The sequence below is a fragment of the Calypte anna genome, chromosome 27, assembly GCF_003957555.1.
Source record: "Calypte anna isolate BGI_N300 chromosome 27, bCalAnn1_v1.p, whole genome shotgun sequence".
NCBI lineage: Eukaryota > Metazoa > Chordata > Aves > Apodiformes > Trochilidae > Calypte > Calypte anna.
In genome coordinates, this window is record NC_044272.1 from 2,073,340 (window position 1) to 2,094,557 (window position 21,218).

A 21,218-nucleotide genomic window follows, 5' to 3' on the forward strand; every position below is an offset into this window, starting at 1 on the left:
GCTCCCCCGGCCTCAGCCCGGTCCTTGCACAGGAACACTTCAGACCCACAGGGCTGGGGTTGTCCTTGGCCGTGTTGTTTTGAGGTGGAGGGGATGAGAGACTCACGGGTGGGAGCTGTGGCAGGGGTGAGGGGCTGTGGCAGAGCTGGGTGGGCGCTGGACTGGGCAGGGTGGGAGGAAGGGGTCATGGCCAAGGACTGACAATGTTGGCCAAGTCTCTGTCCTCTCCCACCTCCCTGCTGGCACTGTCCTCACACCCGTGGGCAGGTCACCCACGGCCATTCCCTCCCCAGGGGATGCCAGCCCTGGTGCAGGTGCCTGGAAGAGCCCAAAACCGTGGTGTCAGGGCTGTGGGTCCCCCCGCTACCCCCGCACCAAGGCGGCAGCGCCTGTCAGGGACATTACACTTCCCCGTCCACTCCCCCCGGCTGCCGGGCTGCCTGCCCTCCACGCAGGAGACGAGGGATTTCACAACCCAGCCCAGACAGGATTAAAGAGAAATACACAAGTAAACAAATAGCGGCCTCGTAAAACTGGACGTGCAGCGCGGGGACTGGAGCCTCTGGGCCCCGGGTGAGGCGGGCGCCGGGCGCGGGAGCGATGCCCGTGGGGGCCAGCACCGGCAGCAGGGTCCCCCCGGGAGAGCAGCTTTACAGCCGCGCTGAGCAATCTCATTTTTCACACGTCTCCTGTAGTCAAACTGCCCCTGTCAGAGGAAAGGAGTTGCTTCCTGTTATTTCCATTGAAATCCTTGTCCCGGGCGTTAGCCGGCAGCCTTCAGCAGGATGGCACCGCACGCACTAACGGGCTCCGGCTGCTGCTCCTGGGGGCTGCTGCTGCTCTGGGGTAAGTGCCTGGGGGTGGCCCCGGGGCTGCCAGTGATGGGGGGCTCCGTACCTCAGACCACCCCACATTCAGCTGGGGGTTGGTCCAGACAAGCGGTGCCGAGGGCAGACGGGGTGGCCATCGCCTGCTTGGCCCGAGGCTTGTGACCCACGGGACCGGCTGGGACAGAGGGGCTGGGGGGAATGGGGCCAACAGGGAGCGGGGCAGGGCAGGCTGTTCCTGCCACTGTTGCTGTCCTGGTGGCCAGTCTTTGGTTGGAGCCCAGCATGGGTGGCCCCTGGCAGGCAGGGCCCCTGGAGTGGGGTCATCGTACGATTGTCACCGCTGCCCCATGCTGTGGGCCGTGGGCTGAGGACAGAAAATGGACGGGGTGGTTTCCAGGGAGCTGTGGTGGGCCAGGCAGGCAAACAGCTGGTGGGGTGGAGGTCGCACAAGCCCCAGGCCCGTGGTGGGTGTGCCGGGTGTGGGGCCGGGGTGGGTGGAGGGCTCTCCGGCAGTGCTGCACTGCCGCCAGCCCTTCCCCTTCCTGCCCCAACCCTGCTCGTCTTCTGCTCATCTACGGGGGCCAAGGGCCGTCCCTGCTGGCTCCCCACAGCTGGGGGACACAGCTCTGCCGCATGACCCAGGCCCCACAGCCTGCTTGCCCCCTCCCCACAGCCCCTGCCCCCTATGTGTGCGGGGATCACGGCATCCTGGATCCCCTGAGGGACACTCAAAGCCATTTCCCTGCCATCTCCTGCCCACACTGACCCTGTCCTCTTCCTCCTCAGCACTCCTGGGGACTGGGCTCTGCCATGCGGGCGTCGAGGCAGAGAGCTTTGCCCAGGACACTGGGACCAGCCCACCCATGGCCACCATCAACTGGACGGCCCAGCTCGTGGGTGAGTGCTGGGGCTTGGAGAGAGCCAGACAGTGCCATGGGGCTGACAGTGCCCTGGCCATACCTGGCTGTGTTCCACAGGGTGATCCCCCTATCCCTTGGCTGTGTGATCTCCATCAGTCCCCAAAATAGCCAGGCTGTGCCACGGAGTGCCCTTCAGCACTGGGCACAGCAGCAGCAGCCTCATCTCCTGGGGTGCTCTCGAGCATCACCAAGGCTGCTGCTGGGTCTGGCCCCCACTCTGCCCGTGTCCTCCCCTCCAGAGGGAGAGATGGGCTGTGGCAGGAGCTCAGCACCTTTCCCCTGCAGAGGAGATGTACACCAACATCACACAGAAGTGCTGGGAGATCTTTGTTGACCTGATGAGGAACGTGACTGCGCCAGAGCTGTGCGAGTGGAAAGTCATCAGCAGGTCTGGAACGGGGAGGCTGCAGAGCCCTGCAGAGCTGTGACTGGCTCTGGGGATGTCCCCAGCTGGGGAAACCACACATGAGGACCCTTTGGTGGGGACATTGCCTGGGGCCACTCTGTCCCCACAGACACACAAGTGGAGATGCTCCTAAGACAGCCAGAAGAGTTTGATAGGTCAGAATCCCAGGGCTGCTCCTGGCCTGAGGGAGCCAGGATTACCTTCCCTGGCTCCAGGAAGATGTTATTGCACCTTCCAATGCCTGAAGGGGCCACAGAAAAGCTGGGGAGGGACTTTTTATCAGGGAGTCTAGTGACTGGAGAAGGGGTAGCGGGTTTAAACTGGAAAAGAGATTTAATTTGATATTAGAAAGAAATTCCTTGCTGTTAGGGTGGTGAGCCCCTAACCCAAGTTGCTGAGAGAAGCTATGGGTGTCCTGTCCCCGGCAGTGTTGAGGGTTGGATGGGTCTTGGAGCAACGTGGGCTGGTGGGAGGATAAAGTTTAAGGTCCCTTCACACTCAAATTGTTCTGTGGTTCCCCTCCAGCAGCTCCTGCCTGTGTGGAGCTGCCTGAACCAGAGGAGCCTGGGACCACCACCCCAGCCTCCCTGTATCCCGTGCCCCCACACTGCCCAATCCCCTCCAACACCCTACATCTCTCTCCCCAGACCCTACAGCCTGCTGCAGGAGTGCCTGGAGTACGAGGCCGACCGCCTTCAGTACGGCTACCCCAACGCTCTGGCAGAGCAGTACATCTTCCAGAGCCACCACCGCTACTTCCAAAACTGCACCTTGGAGCACTACTTTGACCCCCCCGAGGACGTCCTGCTGGCCATGATCATTGCCCCCATCTGCCTCATCCCCTTCCTGGTCACACTCGTCATCTGGCGCAGCAAGGACAGCAAGGCCCACACTTAGTGACCATGCACCGAGCTTCAGGGATCCCCCACACCCCACCCCCGGGGCTACCGGCTGCTTGAAGAGCCCTGCAGGACCGTGGGGCTGCTCAAGCAGCCGATAATCCCGTAGCCCCATTGGGTGGGGGGGGGAGGAGGGGGGCGGGCAGGAGTCTGCTCAAAGGGCTTGGAAAAACCCATCTCAACGTTTGGGGATTAAACGCTTCCCCCACACACGCGTGGTACCGGTTCTTCCGCCTCCAGAACCGAGCGGACTGGGCCAGATCCCGCGGGAAACGCGAGCGGAAAGGGGGCGTGGCGCCGAAGGGTAGGGCCGTGGTTTATCGGTGGGCGTGGCCCAACGAGCGGCGTGGGTTATCCTGGGGGCGCGGTCAGCGAGGGGCGCGGCTTAGCTTTGCGGGGCGTTGATTGGTGGGAGGGGCAGCGAGGAGGCGTGGCCTGAATAGCAGGCGGAGCGGGAGCGGAGCGGAAGTGGAGCGGCGGCTGACCGGGAAACGTCCGCGGCGGCGATTCCGGTGGCGGCGGAGATGAGTTTCGCGTGGCCGTGGCAGTACAGCTTCCCACCCTTCTTCACGTGAGTGGGGGACGGGACGGGAATGGAATGGAGTGGGAGTGGGAGTGGGAGTGTAGCGGGTTCGGATGTGCCGGGTCCCCCGTGAATGCCCCCGGTAACCAACCGGAGCTCCGCAGGCTGCAGCCCAACGGCGAGACGCGGCAGAAGCAGCTCTCGGCATGGTGCGCCCTGGCCCTCGCTTACAGCCAGCGGCACCGGCTGCCCGCCATGACGGTGCGGGAGGCCCAGGACAGCCCCCTCTTCGCCAACCACCGCCTCCAGCGTATCCTTTGGGCCGGGACCCCCCGCACCCCGCCCGCACCCCCCCCCCGCACCCCGCTCCCTGAGCCCATCCTTAACTTCCTCCGCACAGGGAAGCTCCCGCTGGAATCCATCCAGGTGGTGCTGGAGGAGCTCCGCAAGAACGGTGAGTGCTGCCCCTCCCTCTGGCCGGTGCCCGCCCCGGGGCTGGCGGGGCAGGAGGGGCAGCAGCCCCCGGAGGGAGCTGGATCTCTTCCCCTTCTGGGTCAGGTCAAAGTGTGGGAGGGAGAAGGGGCTCGGAATCCATTTCCACGCGTGGGGAAACTGAGGCAGAGGGTGTGGGTGGTGATGCGGGGTGGGTGCTTGTGGGCATAATGTGCAGTCCGTGGCTGTGATTCTTGCTGTAGGCTTGTGCTCTGAGTGAACACCTTTTCCCTGTTGGTTTTAGGGAACCTGGAGTGGTTAGATAAGAACAAAACCAGTTTTCTGATCATGTGGAGGAGACCAGAAGAGTGGGGGAAGCTCATCTATCAGTGGGTGAGAACCAGACACTGCCCCACAGGGAAGCTCTCTGCACAGCTGGCATTGGCTGCCATTTGTGGAAAAGACCATTGTAATATTTTCTTTCTTGCTTCTTTGCTGGTTTTACTTTTCTTCTTCCGTTTATCTCTGTCCCAAAGAAGTGTAGAGATGTGAACAGCTTTTTGCTTGCTGTAAGGTACAGTTTGAGCAGAAAATCTGCAGTTCCCTGCACAGTGGGGACAGGGCAGTGTCCTCTGTGTGGCACAGAAAGAGCTGAGGGGCAGGGAAAGGAACTCCCTTGGTTTTCTCAGGTGTTATTTCTTGGCTCTCCAGTGCCCTAGGGTATTTTTGCTCACCAAGAGCTGTGCATGTTCTGTTTCCCTCATGCTGAGAGGTACAAGGGGTTGTGCTGAGGATGTTAAACCTTACAGACAGATGAGATTTTCTGTGTTGATTTCACGTTTCCAGGTGGTGAAGAATGGTTTGACCAACTCCGTGTTCACGCTGTATGAACTGACCAGTGGTGATGACACTGAGAATGAAGGTAGTGCCACAGTCCGTGTTCTGGAGCAGGTTTTCAGAGCATGCTTGGTTTGAGTGTGTAAACAGCTGATTTTCAGGTTATAGTTTTATAGGTCAGCTGTTTTACCTTTGTTTGTGTACCTCACACTGATCACCACTGGCAAGTGCTGCTCTGGCTTTTTTCCCCACAGTGCTTGGACATCTCCCTTTGTTGTCTCTGTAATTTCAGCCTCTTCTCCACCCCAAAAGCCTACCCAGCTCTTTGTCTGGCACTTGCTGCCTCTGAGAGTGCTGTGACTCATTCCCTTCTGCCTGTTGACCTTCAGGCTTTGTTCCTGATGTTGGGATGAATCTCTGTGCAGCTGTGACTCTGGATGTGCTGTTGTGTTAAAGAACTGGAGTCTGGGGGCCTTCAGAGCCCCCCCGTTCCGCTGCCAGCCATCCCATGACTTTGTAAACCTCTTTGTCTCCTACTGTCATTTATTGTTCCCCTGTTGATTTGGGTTTCTGTCCTTCCCAGAGTTTCATGGGCTGGATGAGGCCATGATGCTCCGTGCCCTGCAGGCCTTGCAGCAGGAGCACAAGGCTGAAATTATCACACTGGACGACGGCCGAGGCGTCAAGTTCTTCTGAAGGAGCCACCTCCCCCCAGCTGCGGTTCTGCTGCGGTTCTGCTGCGGTTCTTTGCTCTCCTGGATGGATTCCAACCCTCACTGCCAGCAGCTGCATACTGGGGATTTCTTGGGGCAAGGAGAGAACCGGTGAAGCCTTCCAGGGAGACGATTTCCTAGAGCTGCTCAGAGACCCTGACTGTCTTTTCTCCCTGTTGATTGTGTTTGAGAGGACAAAGCTGCTCCGGGTGGTTCCAGAAGGACCACCTAGAAGTGAAGTGGTGGGGCTGCTCCTCTTGCTGTTCCCCATTCCTGGAAAAGCCTTGGAGTCTCTTCAGCTGCTGGAGCCTGACTTCACAGGGCCCCTCGGTGCCTCCTGCCCTGTGCTGGGGCTCTGCAGCCCCCCCTGCACTGCTGGGGGTGGGATGGGCACTGGGGACTTGCTGTTGGTGTTGGGGACCCCAGTGCAGGGTGAGGTGAGCTCACTGTGAGTGGGGGGGACGCCAAGGAACTTAATTTGGAGTAACTAAAATGAAATGTATTTATAGAGCAGCCTGGGTGTTTCAGCCTCTCTGTTTCACCATCTCAAACCAAGCAGCAGCAAACCCAATTTGTGCCCTTTGGCCACGTTTCCTCCCTGCACCAGAGGACCCCAGCAGCCCTGGGGCAGGGGACACAGCTGAGCCCCCCAGCAGGAAGCAGGCAGCACACACACACCCTCCAAAGCCCTGAGCTACAGACCATGAGAGCCCTTGCTGCCTGTCCCCAGGGCAGCATCCATGTTCATTTTCCATGTGGGTTTGATGCAGGGCAGGCTCTGTAGGACAGGGGCTGTTAGAGGCCTTGTCTGAGTTTCTCAGACTTTTGGTGCTGATCTCAAAGTACCAGCTCATCAGAAACCACCACCCAGGTACAGGCTGTGGCCCAGTAAGTCTCCCATTGCTCCAGTAGGAGTGAGACAGCAATGCTGGGGAAGGATCCCACTCACCTTTCCCACCCTTTGCCTGAGTGCTGGATCCTCCCTTTGTGTTTGCAGTGGCAAAGTCTGTAGGGTTTGTCCAGTACCTGTGACTGCCCTGGCCTGGTTCTGATGTCTGAGATCTGCCTCTCCCTGCCTGCTGTGCCCTCTCCTCTCTTGGCCTTCTGTGTTTCTGTGCCCCACGGCATCTGCATTGGGTCTGGATAATGAACCTGGCTTGTTTGTGTTGTGAGGCCAACCTCTGAGCTGCCTGTGCTGTGGGTAACCTGGCTGTCCTTGAGTGTGCCTGTGTTCTTAATTAAATGTGCTCCCTTCTTAGGAAATGGCTGATGTGACATTAGATAAGACTAGAACCAGCCTTTTTCTTTCCAAGGCACTCCTGGCAGTGATTCTCTGCTCTTCTTCCGCTTCCTAATTAGTTGCTTACTTAGTGAGAGGTGAGGAAGGGTACAGCCCGGCTCCTAAAATGAAGGTGGTGTAAAATTCCTTCTCCTGCACCTTCTCATTTGGTTAGAAAAGGTCACATCCAGACATGCCTGCCAGGTCCTTGTGGGACTGACCCAGGGCTGGGCAATCAGCAGTACTACAGCCTGTGGGACAGGGCTGGGGACAGGGACAGAAGCACTGCTGGGCTGTAGTAGGACACAACCCTTCTAACAGGGATTTGGCCTTGAGGAGCTTCAAAAGCAGCCCTGGAGCATGATGGTGCCATCACAGGCACGGCTCAGGAACCAGCTCTGGAGGTGTTTCCAAGCCAGGGATCACCAGAGGAGGTGGTGTTTGCACAGAGGGCTGGCACAGCCCCTGGGCTCTGGTCCGTGGCCACTGTGAGGCCATTTCCACATCTGGCCACGGTGATTAGGGCTGTCTGGGCAGGGCGAGGCACAGGTTGGGGGCTGGTGTGGAGATAAGGTGCTATCAGTCTGTGCACACTTGGATCCTCCTGACTGAAGGAGGCAAAACTTCAGGAGGGTTTTTATTTCTTGCAGCTGGTGAGGAGCAAGTTCCAGTTTGATAAATTTATTTGTTGGGATAAATTTGCAGAGGGGTTGCATCTGTAACTCTGGGCTAAGGAAATCCAAGCTATCTGCCTGGGGTTAAAGCCACAGCTGAGGTTTGGGTGACTTCTCCCTGAGCTCCCATGTGAAGGGCAAGGAGGGACATGGCAGGAGGAGGCTGGGAGCTCCTGTTGGTGCTGAAGTCAACCTGGAATGAGCCCTGGGTTGCTGCAGAACCTCCTCCCCCCGATGGGCACCCCAGCTGCAGGGGCTGCCTGCATTTGGACCTGTCCTGGCCCTTCACAATCCCACCCTGAGCTCTGGGATGAGAACAGAAAATTCCTGGCAGGGCTTGCTGGAGCAAGGAGCTGGGCAGGGCTTTGGTTCATGATCTAATCCTTAGGAGAGCCATTACACAGTCCCCTGTTCTCTTCCTGGCAGCCAAATGCAAGTGAGAAATGGGTTTTGCTGCCTGATTGCAGTGGTTCTTCAAAGCAAAGGGCTGGTTCTGGCATCCTCAGCCCAGAACTGTCACCCTGATAACAGGGTGCCATTGGTGCTGTGGTGGGCAGCTGATCATGGAACAGGAACCCTCTGGTTTGGTGACAAGCTGGCTCCAGCCTGGTGTCCCAAGCCAGGTCTAGACAGGACCCACACCCCTGCCCAAGCTGTCTCCCCCCTGCCAAGCTCATGGCATGGGAGGGCAGAAACTTCACCCCTAATTCCCTTTCCTGACTTGCTGGGGCCTTGCTGGGACCGGGACACTCCTCTGCTCCTCTGGGATCTTCTGAGGCATCTCGTTTCTTGATGAAAACACTTGATAAGGAGGCAGGAGCCTTCCAGAGACCAGGCCAAGATCCCTGCCCAGCTCCGGGTCTCTCCGGGGAGCTGGGGCTCTGCCAGCCCGGGCTGTGTCCCCGTGTCGGGACAGCGTGGGGCCCTGGCAGGGACCAGGGGTGGGTGGTTGGCTGCAGAACCAGCCCCCCAAGGGGCTCGGCAGCGTTTCACCTGGAGCCCTGCAGCCCCTCGGAGTGGTGCGGGCAAGATGCTGGTCAGACCCCTCCTGGGAAGGGGGTGGGTGAGGCAGTCGGGAGAGCAGGGCTCTGGGAAAGGGGTTGTGTGGGGCAGCAGAGCCTGACTGCGGGGGGGACAGACCCGGAGGGCTCCTGCGGGAACAGCGATGCAGTAAATGCTTCCCCCCTCTCCGGGCAGTGGACCGGGCACCGTGGGGCTGCGGTTGGGGGGTCTCTGCTTCCAGCTGTGCTGCCCGTCCAGCTGTGCTGCCGATTCCGCAGCTCCAGTGTGTGCCAGGTTGGCATCTGGGGAGGAGGAGGCCGCGCTCCCGCCCCGATCCTCTCCTGAATGTTTCCTGTAAAGCTGGGTAGAAACAACCTGACCTTAGGGAAAAGAAATTAGCACCGGCCTCAATTGCTTTGTGTTTTGTGTAAACAGCCTCCCCGGGCGGAACAGCCTCCTCCTTTCACCTGGGGACACAAGCAGCCCTTGTCCAGGCTGGCGCGGGGCGGATACGCAAGCCCGCATCTTCCTATTTGCATGACCCCAGTTCGGGGATTTTGCACCGCAGTGAACCCGGAGGATGGGCGGATGGATCGGCACAGGCTGACCCCGCAGGAACGGGACCGGGCTTCTCACGGACACGCAGCTCCGGACCCCGGGAAGAACCTCCGAGGAAACGTCCCGATAGGTGCTCGCAGCGGAGTCGTCCGGAGGTGGGGAGGGCTCAGAGCTCCCCCGGAGCAGCGGCCCCCGGACCGAGGGGAGAGGACCCGGCGAGGGGAGGTGATGCCCACCGGGGCTGCGCTCTGCCCGTGCCCAAGGCCGCAGTGCTGGGTGTCCGTCCCGGGACCGGTGCCCGGTATTGGTGCCCGGTGTCGGCGCCCGCGCCTGGGGACGGGGCTGGTGTCCAGTGGCGGTGCCGATGCCCGGTGGCGGTGCCGGTGATGCAGCGCAGGCGGGGGGCGGTAGCCGCGTGGGGGCGGGGCGGGGCGGGGCCGGGGCCGGTGCCCGGGCCGGGGCTCGGCGGTCGCTCCTGGCTGCGGGGCCGTGGCGGCACCAGGTGTGAAGCTGCGCGGGAGCCGCCGCCCCGAGCCGGTCTGACCGATGCTGGCGGCCGAGCCCGCTGCCGGCGGAGCCATGTCCCAGCCCGAGGCGGAGAGGACGGGCGGCGGCTCCACACCGGAGCCGGAGCCGGGGCCGGGGCTGGAGCCGGAGCCGGAGCAGGAGCCGGGGCTCCCCGGGAGGGCCCCGCACCGCAACCGCGCCCGGCGGCCCTCGGTGCGTGACTCCCGCCGCGCGTCCTCCCGCTTCAACCGGCGGAGCTCGGCCGAGCTGGAGCTGCTGGGCTACCCGGCGGCGGGCGGAGGGCTCGGGGGGCCGGTGTCCCCGCCACCGGCAGCTGCACCCGGGCGCCGGGAGCCGGAGGAGACGGAGAGCGAGGAGGTGGAGACGCGGGCGGTCGCCACCTCCCCCGACGGCCGGTTCCTGAAGTTCGACATCGAGATCGGCCGCGGCTCCTTCAAGACCGTCTACAAGGGGTTGGACACGGAGACCACCGTGGAGGTGGCGTGGTGCGAGCTGCAGGTACAGCCCCTGCCCCTGCCCGCTGCAGCGGAGCCTTGCCCGCGGGAGGGAGTGTCGGAAGGGGCACTTGGACCCTTCTCCGTCCCGTTTCCCTGGCGTGGTCAGCCCCCAGCCCCGAGCCCCTCTGCTTGGGCAGCCGTGCAGGAACCGCGGGGCATCTCGCTGGGGCCGGTCCCGGTCCCAGAGAGCGCAGGGCCCCCGAATCCCCCGTCCTGCCAGGCACATGCGTGCCCCCTCAGCCCCCGGCGCTGTGCCCGTCCCTGCCGGTGCCTCGGCATCACACGGGGCTCTTGGCCCGGGCCCAGGCTCGGTGCTTAACACCCCTGCTCCGGCCCTCCTGCCCATCACGTGCTGTTTTCCATTTGCCTTCTGGCTGCCTGCGCCATGGAGCACACCGGGACACCCGCGCTCCCGGTGCCAATCCCGGCTCCGCGGCTTTACAGGTGGATGGATCCATTAGGGGTTCTGGGGGCTGAGCTCCTCACTGCCTTCTCGGTGCCCACGACCTTGCAGCTTTCCCCGCGGAAGGGCCGCGGTGCCCCCTCAGGTTCTGGCCTCTGCCCGTGTGCCTGTGCCAGCTCTGGAGCTCGCCCCGAGATTTGTTCCGGTAGCCCACGGCGTGCCCAGGGACACGGGTGTGCAGTGAGCCTGGGGCTGGGCTCGCTCGGGAGCCCGGGTGCGGTGTGACCTTGGCGTGCTCTGGTTGCTTGACCTTGGCTGAAGTGGCATCCACAGACACCTGCGTGTGGTTCCTGCAATGCCACCAGGGGCTGTGCTGGGAGCACCCGGACCCGTGGGTGAACAGTGTCCCCATCTCCTCTCTGCCGAGTCTCTTCCCCGGCAGCAGGATGCTAAGAGCAGGAGGCTGAGGGCAGTGGTGAAGGTGTTACCTCTGCAACACTTTCTCCCACTTGTTGCTTTTGATGGATGTGCCTGATCTCATCCATGGAGAGGCACAGGAGAGACGTGCTGTGGGGGTCTCTTTTCTCTTTGGAGCCCCCAGGAAGGGGCTTTGGAGAAGTCCAAAGTCTCCAGTAGGCTCCTGAGCCTAGGGTGGCTGCTGCAGAGGGAAGGTCCAAGTCCTTGTTTACACAGAAAAACGTGTCTTGCGAGTTTGTTGTCCTGTTCCTAAAACCTCGGTGCAGCTGAAGGCGGCTGCCGGGGCTGGGTCCTGGAGTGGCTGCAGCCCAGCAGTGCAAGGAGAGATCCTGAGATAGCCGTGGGTGATTTCTGAAGGGGGTGATGGCAGAAGGTGAGGGTTTGGGCCCCTGCCTGCCTCCCCAGGTTGCACAATTCCTTCAGCTGCTGCCAAGAGCCAGCTCGGCTCCCTCTCTAACTCGACCCCCAGCTCTGTCCAGGCGCTCCTGAGGTCCATTTGAGTCCCAGGTCCCTTTGGGGAAGGGGAGACATGCCAGCCTGCTGCTGGCAGCATCTTCTCTGGATGAGTCAGCCGTGCCAGGCTCTTCCCTCCTGCCTGGCTCCGTGTCCCTCCCTGCAGGTTTCAGGCCCCGCTGCAGACGTGCCCCCGCCCCCCGTGCCAGCAGCAGTGGCAGACCTGGCAGCAAGGCTTGCTCCCTCCCCTCCTGCTTGTCACTGTGGCTGGGCTGTGGGGACCCTGTCCCCACCTCTGACTGTGCCAGAGCAGCTCCTGAATGCCCCTTGGGGCTGGATGTGGTCCCTGGACCCATCCTACAGCCCAGACAGGGGCCACGGGCACGTGGGATTTAGTCTGGCAGCAGTGTGGGCAGGGGGTGTGGGCAGGGGGTGCCCACGATGTGCACAGATAGCTCTAGATCTTGTGAGGTGGCTTCTGGGGGGACAAGGCTGCATCTCCCACTGGAGCAAGGGACCACAATGCTCCTATGCCCCAGGTCCAGCAGACACACACTGGGCCAGCACAGGCTGGAGCCATGAGAGCTGCTCTCTAGACCCACGGGGAGCTAGGGGAGATGTGTGTGGAGAGACTGAGCTCCTGCCAGGTACTGTCCCATGAGTGTCCCACTCTGCCTGGCAGACCTGGCCCCTGGCACAGCCCGGCTGTAGCTGAGACCCCTCGAGGGCTGGGCAGCCCCATCCTGCTCCTGATCCCAGTGCTTGCCCCCTTATCACTTCCCCAGCCCCTCTACCCCACCCAGTATTCAGCCCTGTCCCACTGGCTGCTCTTTATCCAGTGTCTCTTGTCCTAAAATCTGTCTCCCACGAGGGCTGAGAATACAGAAAACAGACTTTTAAAAGTTTGTTTTTTTTCAGCAATCATGCAAAGAATCAGACACTGTGACACAAATACAGGATTTGGAACCGCAAATAAAAATGGTTGTGGTTCTGCCCTTTTAAAAATAGCTTTGTCCTGTGTCTTTCACAGTTCTCCTTTTATTGCCTTTCAATTCTAAATGAATACCTAACCTCAGCCCTGACCTGTTCCGGTCCAGAGAGCTGTGTCCAGCTGCTGTGACAGCTCCTGGTCCCAAATCCCAACTCTCTGTGCTGCTCTCACCTTGCTTGTCCCTCTCTGGTGCCTGGTGACCTGGAGGCCCTTTTTGTCTGTCCCCTGCCTTCCTGTGGGACCCCTCTGGGGACCTGCCCATCCCTGTCCTCCTATGCCACTGCCCCCCAGTGCTGAAGGCAGTGTCTGTCTGTGCCTCCTGCCCGCACCCCACAGCCCTGCCACGACCTGTTTGTGCTTTCCAGCTTTAGACTGGGGACTGTTTCTGTTGATAGGTGCTGTGAGTGCTGGGGAAGGAGGAAGCAGGGAGGAAACCAGAGGCCCGGAGCAGGATTGAGCTGTAAATACCTGTCCAGGAGTGGTTTTCCTGTGGGTCCCCTTGGGGGTCCCTGTGGGTGGGAGCAGCCTGGTTGGTGGACACTGCCATGCCTCCCCTAGCTCCCTGGCCCAGGACAGGCAAGCAACCTGTCCCAGCAGCTGTAGGGCACCTTTCTGCCTAAATTCATGTGTCTTCACAAAATCCTCCCCATCACATGCCCACCCTGTGCTGTGGCTGAGCCTGGCAAGGCTCTGGGGCAGCACCCAAAGCTCAGCACCCCTGAAGCTGGGAGCTCTGCCTGACCAAGAGGGGATGAACCATGGACACTTGGGCGGTTTTGCTTGATGGGGGTCCCATGGGCTTGGGAATGTGAGCAATGGTGCTTCCTCACATTGGGGACAGCCTCCTGCTGCAGGGGTGAGACCGTCCTGGGCTGCCATGCCCAGCCCTGCCTCCTGTGCTGGCCTCAGCTCCTGCTGCTGGCTGTGCCAGGCTCCCCGGCAGCCAGCTCCTGGCTCACAGGATGGGGCTGGACTGCTGCCACCCCACTCCTTACCCAGCACCATGTCCCCAGCGTCCTCCCCTGCCCTGCGCCAGGTGCTGCCAGGGAAGGACGTGGTGTCCCTGCCCACCAGTGGGGCTCTGCTGCCAGCCCTGCCCACCCCCTGCCCCATCCCTGGGGGAGCAGTGGCTCTGGTCCCCACTGCTGGTGCTCAGGGAGTGGGAAGTGTTGGGCGTGGGGTCTGCTGCTGCTTTGGTTGTGCAGCAGGAACAGAGCCAGGCAAACCCCCAGACCTGGGGGATGAGCTTGTACCCCCCAGGCTTTGATCTGGGCTCCTTGGGGGTCTCATGTCAGGAGTTCTGCCTGGGGCTGGGGGTGGCTGTGCTGGTGCGACTGCTCCAAGCAGCTCTTGCTGAGCTGGGGGAGTTGTGGCCACTGTGACTCCCTCCCCAGCCCATGTCAGTGTCCCCTGTACCCCTGCAGGTTTGTGGGGTGCAATGAAGTCTCTGGGCTGGGGGGCCCGGGGGGGCTGAGGATGGCCACAAGTGCTGGGCAGGGCAGCCGGTGTGCTGCTGGACTGCTCAGGGGCTCGGGCTGCTGTTTTCCTCCTCGGGTATGAAAGGTCCCATTCATCCCCTGCAGCAGAGCTCAAGTTCTCATCTGGGCTGAGCTGGGTCCCTGAGCGTGTGTTAAAAGCAGAGGGGATTATGGAGTGGCTCCAGCCCGGCCATGGGGCCAGCTGTGATGCAATGAAAATATTACAAAAGCTGCCTGGGCTGATGGATGGTGGCTGCCAGCCGAGGTGCTGAGTGTGGTTCTGGCAGTGCCATATGGTGGTGGGACCTTGGTGGCTGTGGGCGGTGGCTCCTTGGCCCTGACAGGGGTCCTGGCTGGGTGTCCCCAGCTCTGGACTGGCCCAGGCCTGGGCTGTACTGGAGCCATGGAGGGGGATGCTGCCCCTGCCTCTGCCCCAGCACTCTCAGCTGCCTGGGCTCAGGGCAGGATCCAGCTCCTTCAGGGTCTATCTGGCCAGGTCCCCTCCTCCTGCACGATGGGACCGTGTCCCTCCAGGACAGGGGGTCTGTGCCCTCCCTGCTGGCCCTGGCCCCAGCTCCACTCAGTGTCCGTGTCAGCACTTGGCTTCAGTTTCCACTTTAATTAACTCGAGCAGGAGGAACATGGAAAAACCTGGGTTGGGGCCTCCCCCGCCTGCTTTCCCCAACAAAGGCCCCATTGAGGCTGTCCCGGCACGCTGCCACACCAGAGCCCTGCTGGGAGCCAGAGGTGCCCGGGTAGGGGAGAGAGACCATGGTCTGGGACCCCCAGCCCCACCTGAGCCCCTGGGCTGGGGGACAGCAGTTCTGACTGGGGCCATGGCAGCCTCTGTCGTGTGCAGGGAGTGGGGATGAGGATGTGAGGGTCCCCCGTGAGCCAGGGCATCCTCTACACCCACCGGGGACCCCTCACCCCCCTGCTGGCTCCTGCAGACACGGAAGCTGTCCAAGACGGAACGGCAGCGGTTCAGTGAGGAGGTGGAGATGCTGAAGGGGCTGCAGCATCCCAACATCGTCCGCTTCTATGACTCCTGGAAGTCAACCATCAAAGGCCAGATCTGCATCGTGCTGGTCACAGAGCTCATGACATCTGGCACCCTGAAAACGTGAGCAGAGACCCCCAGGTCGGGGTGTGCAGCGAGGGTATGGGACCCCTGCAGTGGTGGGGAGGTGAGGGATGGGTCTGCACCCCCTGCTTGGGGACTTGGTGCAGGTATTTGGCTGAGGATGGGGGCTGGGGTGTGGGGCTGAGCCCCGTGGGTCCCCCAACAGGTATCTGAAGCGGTTCAAAGAGATGAAGCTGAAGGTGCTGCAGCGCTGGAGCCGGCAGATCCTCAAGGGGCTGCATTTCCTGCACACCCGCTCACCCCCCATCATCCACCGTGACCTCAAGTGTGACAACATCTTCATCACGGGCCCCACAGGCTCCGTCAAGATCGGAGACCTGGGCCTGGCCACCCTCAAGAGAGCCTCCTTCGCCAAGAGTGTCATAGGTGGGGTCCTGGGGGTGTCCCAGAAGGGTCCCGGTGGGCTCACAGCAGCTCCATGGTGGCAAAGGTGGGGAGTCGGTGCCCCAGGGGTGCTGAGCCCCACTGCTTCCCCCAGGCACCCCCGAGTTCATGGCACCAGAGATGTATGAGGAGAAGTACGACGAAGCTGTGGATGTCTATGCCTTTGGGATGTGCATGCTGGAGATGGCCACCTCCGAGTACCCCTACTCCGAGTGCCAGAATGCTGCCCAGATCTACCGCAAAGTCACCTCGGTGAGCAGCCCTGGGCTGGGGGTGACACTGCTGGCTGGGGCCACGGCCACGAGAGCCAGAGTGAGGGTTTGTGGCTGCTCCCTGCAATGTGTCCCCTTGCAGGTTGGTGTCAGGGTGCTGTGCTGGAGCATGGGGCCCATGGTGGGCAGAGGGGCTGCAGCTCAGCCAGACCCTGTGTCCCTCACATGGTGCCAGGTGCTGCTGGAGTGTTAATGGGGTGGAACAGGAGCCACTTGGCTCAGCCAGCCCTTGCTCCAGGCACCACGGCTGCCCCAGCCTGTCTGGGCTGGCTTCTGCCTGCTGGGGTGGAAACGTGGAGCCCCAGGGAGCCCTGGCCCCAGTTACTGTGGCCAGGCCAGTGGGGTCCTGAGCTGGGAGCCCTGTCCCCATGTATCCCTGCTGCTGGTGGGGCTGTGCTGGGTGGCACTGGGGGCTGTGGATTCCCAGGGAATGTTTGGCAGCACCATGACACCACAGAGGTTCAGCCCTGGGCCCTGGAAACCTGATGCTGTGGCAGGGTCTGGCACAGGAGCCTCTGACCCCTGTCACCCCCCAGGGCCTGAAGCCCAGCAGCTTCTACAAGGTGAAGGTGCCAGAGCTGAAGGAGATCATCGAGGGCTGCATCCGCATGGACAAGAACGAGAGGTGGGGACAAAGTGGGGGGCTAGGGGGAAGGTCCCTGGCCCTAGGCTGAGCCATGATCTCTGCAGGTACACCATCCAGGACCTGCTGGAGCACTCCTTCTTCCAGGAGGACACAGGGGTGCACGTGGAGCTGGCTGAGGAGGACGACGGCATCAAGTCTGGGCTCAAGCTCTGGCTGCGCATGGATGACACAAAGAAGCTGCATGGCAAGTACAAGGACAACAACGCCATCGAGTTCCTCTTCGAGCTCTACAAGGACGTGGCAGAGGAGGTGGCCCAGGAGATGGTGGGTGCAGGGATGAGGGACCCTGGCAACCATGGGATCCCTGCACCCCAATGTGACTATCCCCTCTTGTGCAGGTGGTCCTGGGCTTTATCTGTGAGGCTGACTACAAGCTGGTGGCCAAGGCAGTGCGGGACCGGGTGGTTGCCATCAAACGCAAGCGGGAGAAGCTGAAGCGCGCTCAGGGCGTGCAGTCACCCGCAGAGCCGGAGCAGCCACCGGGTGTCCTGCACCTGCTGGAGGACCTCAAGTCCCCGCTGCCACCCGGGGTCCCTGCACCCACCACGACCACCCCTGGCTCTGGGGACTCCATCTTCAGCAGCACTTTCCTCCCAGAGCCTGAGGAGCCCGAGGCTGACCAGCACTTCACCTACAGGCATACCAGTTACTCCTCAGCCACCTGTGCGTAGGCACTGGGTGGGGGGACAGCGGGAGGGGGGTGAGAGGTGGGAAGGGGGTGGGTTCCTTCTGTGCACCCAGCCCCACAGCTGTTCCTTGGGGGCGCGAGGTGGGGAGGGGGCTTATTCCAGCCATGCTCACACAAATGCTCCTTCACAGCTGACTGCGAGACCGATGGCTACCTGAGCTCCTCGGGCTTCCTGGACTCCTCTGACCTGGCCCATCACAGCTTCTCAGCAGGGGACCCTGCCAGCCCCCCACCCACCCGCCCTGTGCGCTGTTTCCCCACGGTGAGCAGTGCCCTGTGGGGCTGGGGTCAGGGTGGCCGTGGCACCACTTGACACCATCCTCTCCCCGCAGAGCATCGCGGTGCAGCTGCCCCCCGAGCGCCTGCCCCCCGCCAGTGGATTCTCCTCCCCGGTGGACAGGTGAGGTAGGGGGGCTGGGCTGGGGCTGTGGGGATCAGGAGTGGTGTGCTGATGCTGAGGTGCCCCTGGGGTTCCTGCAGCTACGCCTCGGATGTGGCATCCGGGATGAGTGATGGCTACGAGGGGCTCTCAGCCAGCGAGCGCAGCACCGAGCTGCCGCCCAAACGTGCCCCGGGGAAGCTGCTGAGGCGCCGAGCCCGGTCCAGGCTGCGCATCACCAATGTGAGTGCCAGGGTGCTGGGTGGGCAGGTGGGTGCTGCCAGGGCTGAGCTGGTTCTGTTGCCCTCAGATCTCCGACAAGAACGACCGGGTGGTGGAGTGCCAGCTGCAGACCTACAACAACAAGATGGTGACTTTCAAGTTCGACCTGGATGGGGACAACCCAGAGGAAATCGCAGCTGTCATGGTGAGCAAGGGGTGGGAGTGAGGGGGGGTGTCTGCCTGGTCCTGCTGATTGCTGACCAGCCCCGCTGCCCCCAGGTCCACAACGAGTTCATCCTCAAGTCAGAGCGGGATGGCTTCATCCACCGCATCCGGGACATCATCCATCGAGTGGGGACCCTGCTCCGTAAGGACGGGCGTTCTGCCACTGAGCTGCCCGAGAGCCCGGAGGCTGAGCGTGGTGCTGGCAGCCCCGTGAGTGGGGAAACCACCAAGGTGGAGGGGGATGAGGGTGCTGCCTGGCTCTGGGGAACCTGGCAGGGAGAGGGGTGGGTATGGGTCCCCCAGCCCTGTGCCTGTAGCTCCAGGTCACTTCCCACTCCTGTGAGGGGCTGTGTTGCCCCCCTATCCAGCAGAGCTGCCAGCTCCTGTCACCACAGGCAGTGGGGCTGGGGGCCAGCAGGGGTTTGGCTCAGTCTGTTGGGGTCTCTGCCCTGGTGCTGGGCTCAGCTGTGTCCCCCTCAGCAGGTGGACCTGAAGCTGCAGGAGCTGTCACGTTCCATCTCCTCCTCCTCACTCAGTGGTACGTCTCTCCCTGGTGTGAATCCTTCCTGCACTCCCAGGGGGTGACAGCCTGGGCTGAGCCATGGGGGCACATCCTGCCCCGGCTGAGCATTGGCTGTCACCCCTGTGCCACAGACTTGGGCTGCACCAGTCCCAGCCTCTCTGTCCAGTCCCCCATCCTGCCATCACTGAGCAGCTCCCCATTGGAGACCGACCCCGGCAGCCCCGCGGAGCCACCGGCACCTCCGGTCCCTCAGCTGCAGCCGGTGCTGCCGGGCTCCCCTGCAGGTACCAGCCCTGGCCAGGCACCTCTGTCCCTTTGGCACAGGGCTCATGGGGTAGGGGGATGCTCTTGACACCCATCTCTCCGCAGGCTCCCTCCAGACCTGGCCCCTTGCCTCGATGGCTCCCTCCTGGCTGACAACCTCGCCGGCATTCCCACAGACCCCCCCGAGCACCCCGAGGGGTCCCGTCCCACCAGCCCCACCCCAAGCCCTCCTGGCCCCGCTGCCACTTCCCACATCCCCTGTCCCCAGTGGGCCCAGCAGCCCCCCGAGCCCCCCTGTCACCAGCATGCCCTGGTCCCCCCCTGCCCCTCTCCTGTCCCTGGCCAACGTCTTCTCCCTGGCTGTGATGAGCATGGCCCACACGCTGCTGCCCGCAGTCTACTCCATCGCCAGCTCGGGCAGGTACCTCTACCCCCCGGCAGTGCCACGGCCACAGACCCTCGCCGTGGGGTCCCCACGTTTCACCTACCCCGACCCTGCCAGCATGGCCAAGTCTGTCCCAGCCGGTGGTGGGACCCTGGTGTCACCGGGGGTTGATGTCCCCACTGCTGGGGGGCCCCTGCCCTTCCCTTCCCCGGCCCCGCTGAGCCCCCCAGGCAGCGAGGCTGTGGGGAGTCCCCTGCCATCACCCTCCCTGCCAGGGAGCCCCGAGGGCAGCACGGTGAGTACAGGAGTGGGAGGGGTGCCCGGGGGCTGCTGGAGGAAGGGGTCAGCACGGGGGTCTGGGTTGTCACCGCAGATGCTGCTCTGGGATGGAGCAGGGAGTCCCGTGGCATGGGGAGTCCCTGGGGTGAGAGGGCTGGGTGGGTGGTGGGTCCTGGAGTGTGGGAGGGGCAGCAGAGGGAGACAAGGGAATGTGGGGATCTTGGGGGGCGGGGGGGGCTGACACCACTTGGGTGCTGCAGGTGCCTCCCAGCTCCCCCAGACCCATCCACCCGCTCATCGTCTCGGAGTCCCCGGCCCCCAGCGTGCCCAGGGCCCGGTTCTCACCTGTCAGCGAAGGTGAGATGGCAAAGGGCAGGGGCTGCACCAGAGCACTGTGACCCCCACCCTCCGGTGCCCCACCCTCCCACCTACCTTAACCTCACCCACTGCCTCTGTCCCCAGCAGGAGCCAAGCCCCAGATCCTGGGCCGGTTCCAGGTGACACCGACCAAGGACATGGCTGTGACCTCCCCGGTGCCAGGCGACAGCGAGGGGGAGCAGTTCAATGTGGAGCCAGCAGTGAGGGGTTCCCCCCCACCCGCTACGCCCCCCAGCAGCTCAAGCAGTGACACGGACTCGGTGCTGGAGACGGTGGAGCGGGGCCCCGAGGCCGAGGAGGGGACGGTAGCACTGGTGGAGAGCGACCGGGAGGGCCCCAGAGAGGAGGGCGGCGAGAGCACAGCCCCGGCCATCATCAGCCAGGTCTGGCTGAGCTACTCCCGTAGCTTGCCCTACCTGAGCAGTGATGACACCGAGAGTGAGGATGAGGAGATCTGGGAGGAGCTGCAGAACCTGCGGCAGAAGTGAGAAACCCCACGGAAAGAGGGCAGAGAGGGGTGTGGGGGATCTGTGCCCAGGAGGGGGGGAACACAGCACAGGGTGCCCCTTTCCCAGAGGCCCTGGCTCAGCTCTCAGCCTCCCTCTCCTCCTCCCCAGGCACATGGCAGAGGTGCAGCTGCTGCAGAGCACTCAGAAGAAGGAGATCGAGGAGCTTTACCTGCGGATGGGGAAGCAGCCACCGCTCGGCATCGTCTCCCCGGCCGCCATGCTCTCCAGCCGCCAGCGCCGCCTCTCCAAGGGCAGCTTCAACCCCTCCCGCCGCAACAGCCTCCAGCGCCTGGAGCTGGCACAGCCCACAGGTGCCAGCCCCGCTCCCTCAGAGCTCGGGGTCCAAGGGGGGCTGCGGCGTGGAGACCCCCGGGAGGGGGGCACAGCCCAACCCTCTGCTCTGTCCCCCGCAGGCATCATGCGCCGCAACTCGCTGAGCGGCAGCAGCACCGGCTCGCAGGAGCAGCGCCTCACCAAAGGGGTCACCTTTGCCGACGACCTCGGCCGCCTGGTAAGGGTCAGGGGGTGTGTGGAGAGTGGTGGTCCCATAGCCAGGACCCCCGGCAAGCCCCTGCTCACCGCTGCTTCTCTCCCCAGTAGCCGGCTGGCCAGGAGTGACACCACTGAACTACCTCATCCAAGTGCCTGCTGCCCCGGGGGGTGAGAGACAGAGACCCCCCCCTACCCACCCCCCTGCCTGCCAGGAGGGCAGCACCAGCCCTGGGTGCCAACCCCAGGGACCCCCTGACCCCCCCTTCCTCCCAGTACCTGCCACCTCTGCATCAGAGGGTGGGCGGGCCGGCCCCCCACTTGTCCCCCCCATCCCTGTCCCCATCCCCTCCAGCCACCACCCTCCATGGCTTCACTCTGAGCTGAACCCATGCAGGCAGAACCGGGCCCTGGGCCGAGCAGAACAGCACCCCAGCTCCCTGCCAGCAACTGGGCTTTGATACAAACTGGTGTCTGCAAAGTGTTTTCATAAATATGAATTAAATAACTGATGGAGGCTGTCTGTGTGGT

General features: G+C 62.7%; 3 protein-coding genes across 5 annotated transcripts; all 3 read left to right on the plus strand.

Moving 5' to 3' along the window:
* The first annotated feature begins 474 nt into the window (after positions 1-474).
* On the plus strand, positions 475-3,267 carry RAMP2 (receptor activity modifying protein 2). Its single transcript, XM_030465829.1, has 5 exons — positions 475-573; positions 696-846; positions 1,617-1,727; positions 2,036-2,138; positions 2,804-3,267. Exons 2-5 carry the CDS (start codon positions 786-788, stop codon positions 3,051-3,053), a joined length of 525 nt encoding a protein of 174 aa, XP_030321689.1. The 5' UTR covers positions 475-573; positions 696-785; the 3' UTR covers positions 3,054-3,267.
* Positions 3,268-3,498: 231 nt separating this feature from the next.
* Positions 3,499-6,821, plus strand: VPS25 (vacuolar protein sorting 25 homolog). 2 transcript variants are annotated; one of them, XM_030465827.1, is made up of 6 exons: positions 3,499-3,626; positions 3,743-3,888; positions 3,979-4,032; positions 4,315-4,403; positions 4,857-4,932; positions 5,431-6,821. In XM_030465827.1, exons 1-6 carry the CDS (start codon positions 3,580-3,582, stop codon positions 5,541-5,543), a joined length of 525 nt encoding a protein of 174 aa, XP_030321687.1. In that variant the 5' UTR covers positions 3,499-3,579; the 3' UTR covers positions 5,544-6,821. The 2 variants fall into 2 exon arrangements, with proteins under 2 accessions (XP_030321687.1, XP_030321686.1); XM_030465826.1 differs by having other exon boundaries at positions 3,507-3,626; positions 3,743-4,032.
* A 2,798-nt stretch (positions 6,822-9,619) lies between these two features.
* WNK4 (WNK lysine deficient protein kinase 4) lies at positions 9,620-21,196 on the plus strand. 2 transcript variants are annotated; one of them, XM_030465797.1, is made up of 20 exons: positions 9,620-10,099; positions 14,851-15,023; positions 15,190-15,410; positions 15,523-15,680; positions 16,237-16,325; positions 16,391-16,610; positions 16,685-17,009; positions 17,166-17,296; positions 17,367-17,434; positions 17,515-17,656; positions 17,724-17,840; positions 17,915-18,070; positions 18,344-18,398; positions 18,515-18,667; positions 18,753-19,327; positions 19,572-19,668; positions 19,774-20,173; positions 20,307-20,509; positions 20,612-20,709; positions 20,796-21,196. In XM_030465797.1, exons 1-20 carry the CDS (start codon positions 9,620-9,622, stop codon positions 20,796-20,798), a joined length of 3,864 nt encoding a protein of 1,287 aa, XP_030321657.1. In that variant the 3' UTR covers positions 20,799-21,196. The 2 variants fall into 2 exon arrangements, with proteins under 2 accessions (XP_030321657.1, XP_030321656.1); XM_030465796.1 differs by having other exon boundaries at positions 20,799-21,196.
* The last annotated feature ends 22 nt before the right edge of the window (positions 21,197-21,218 follow it).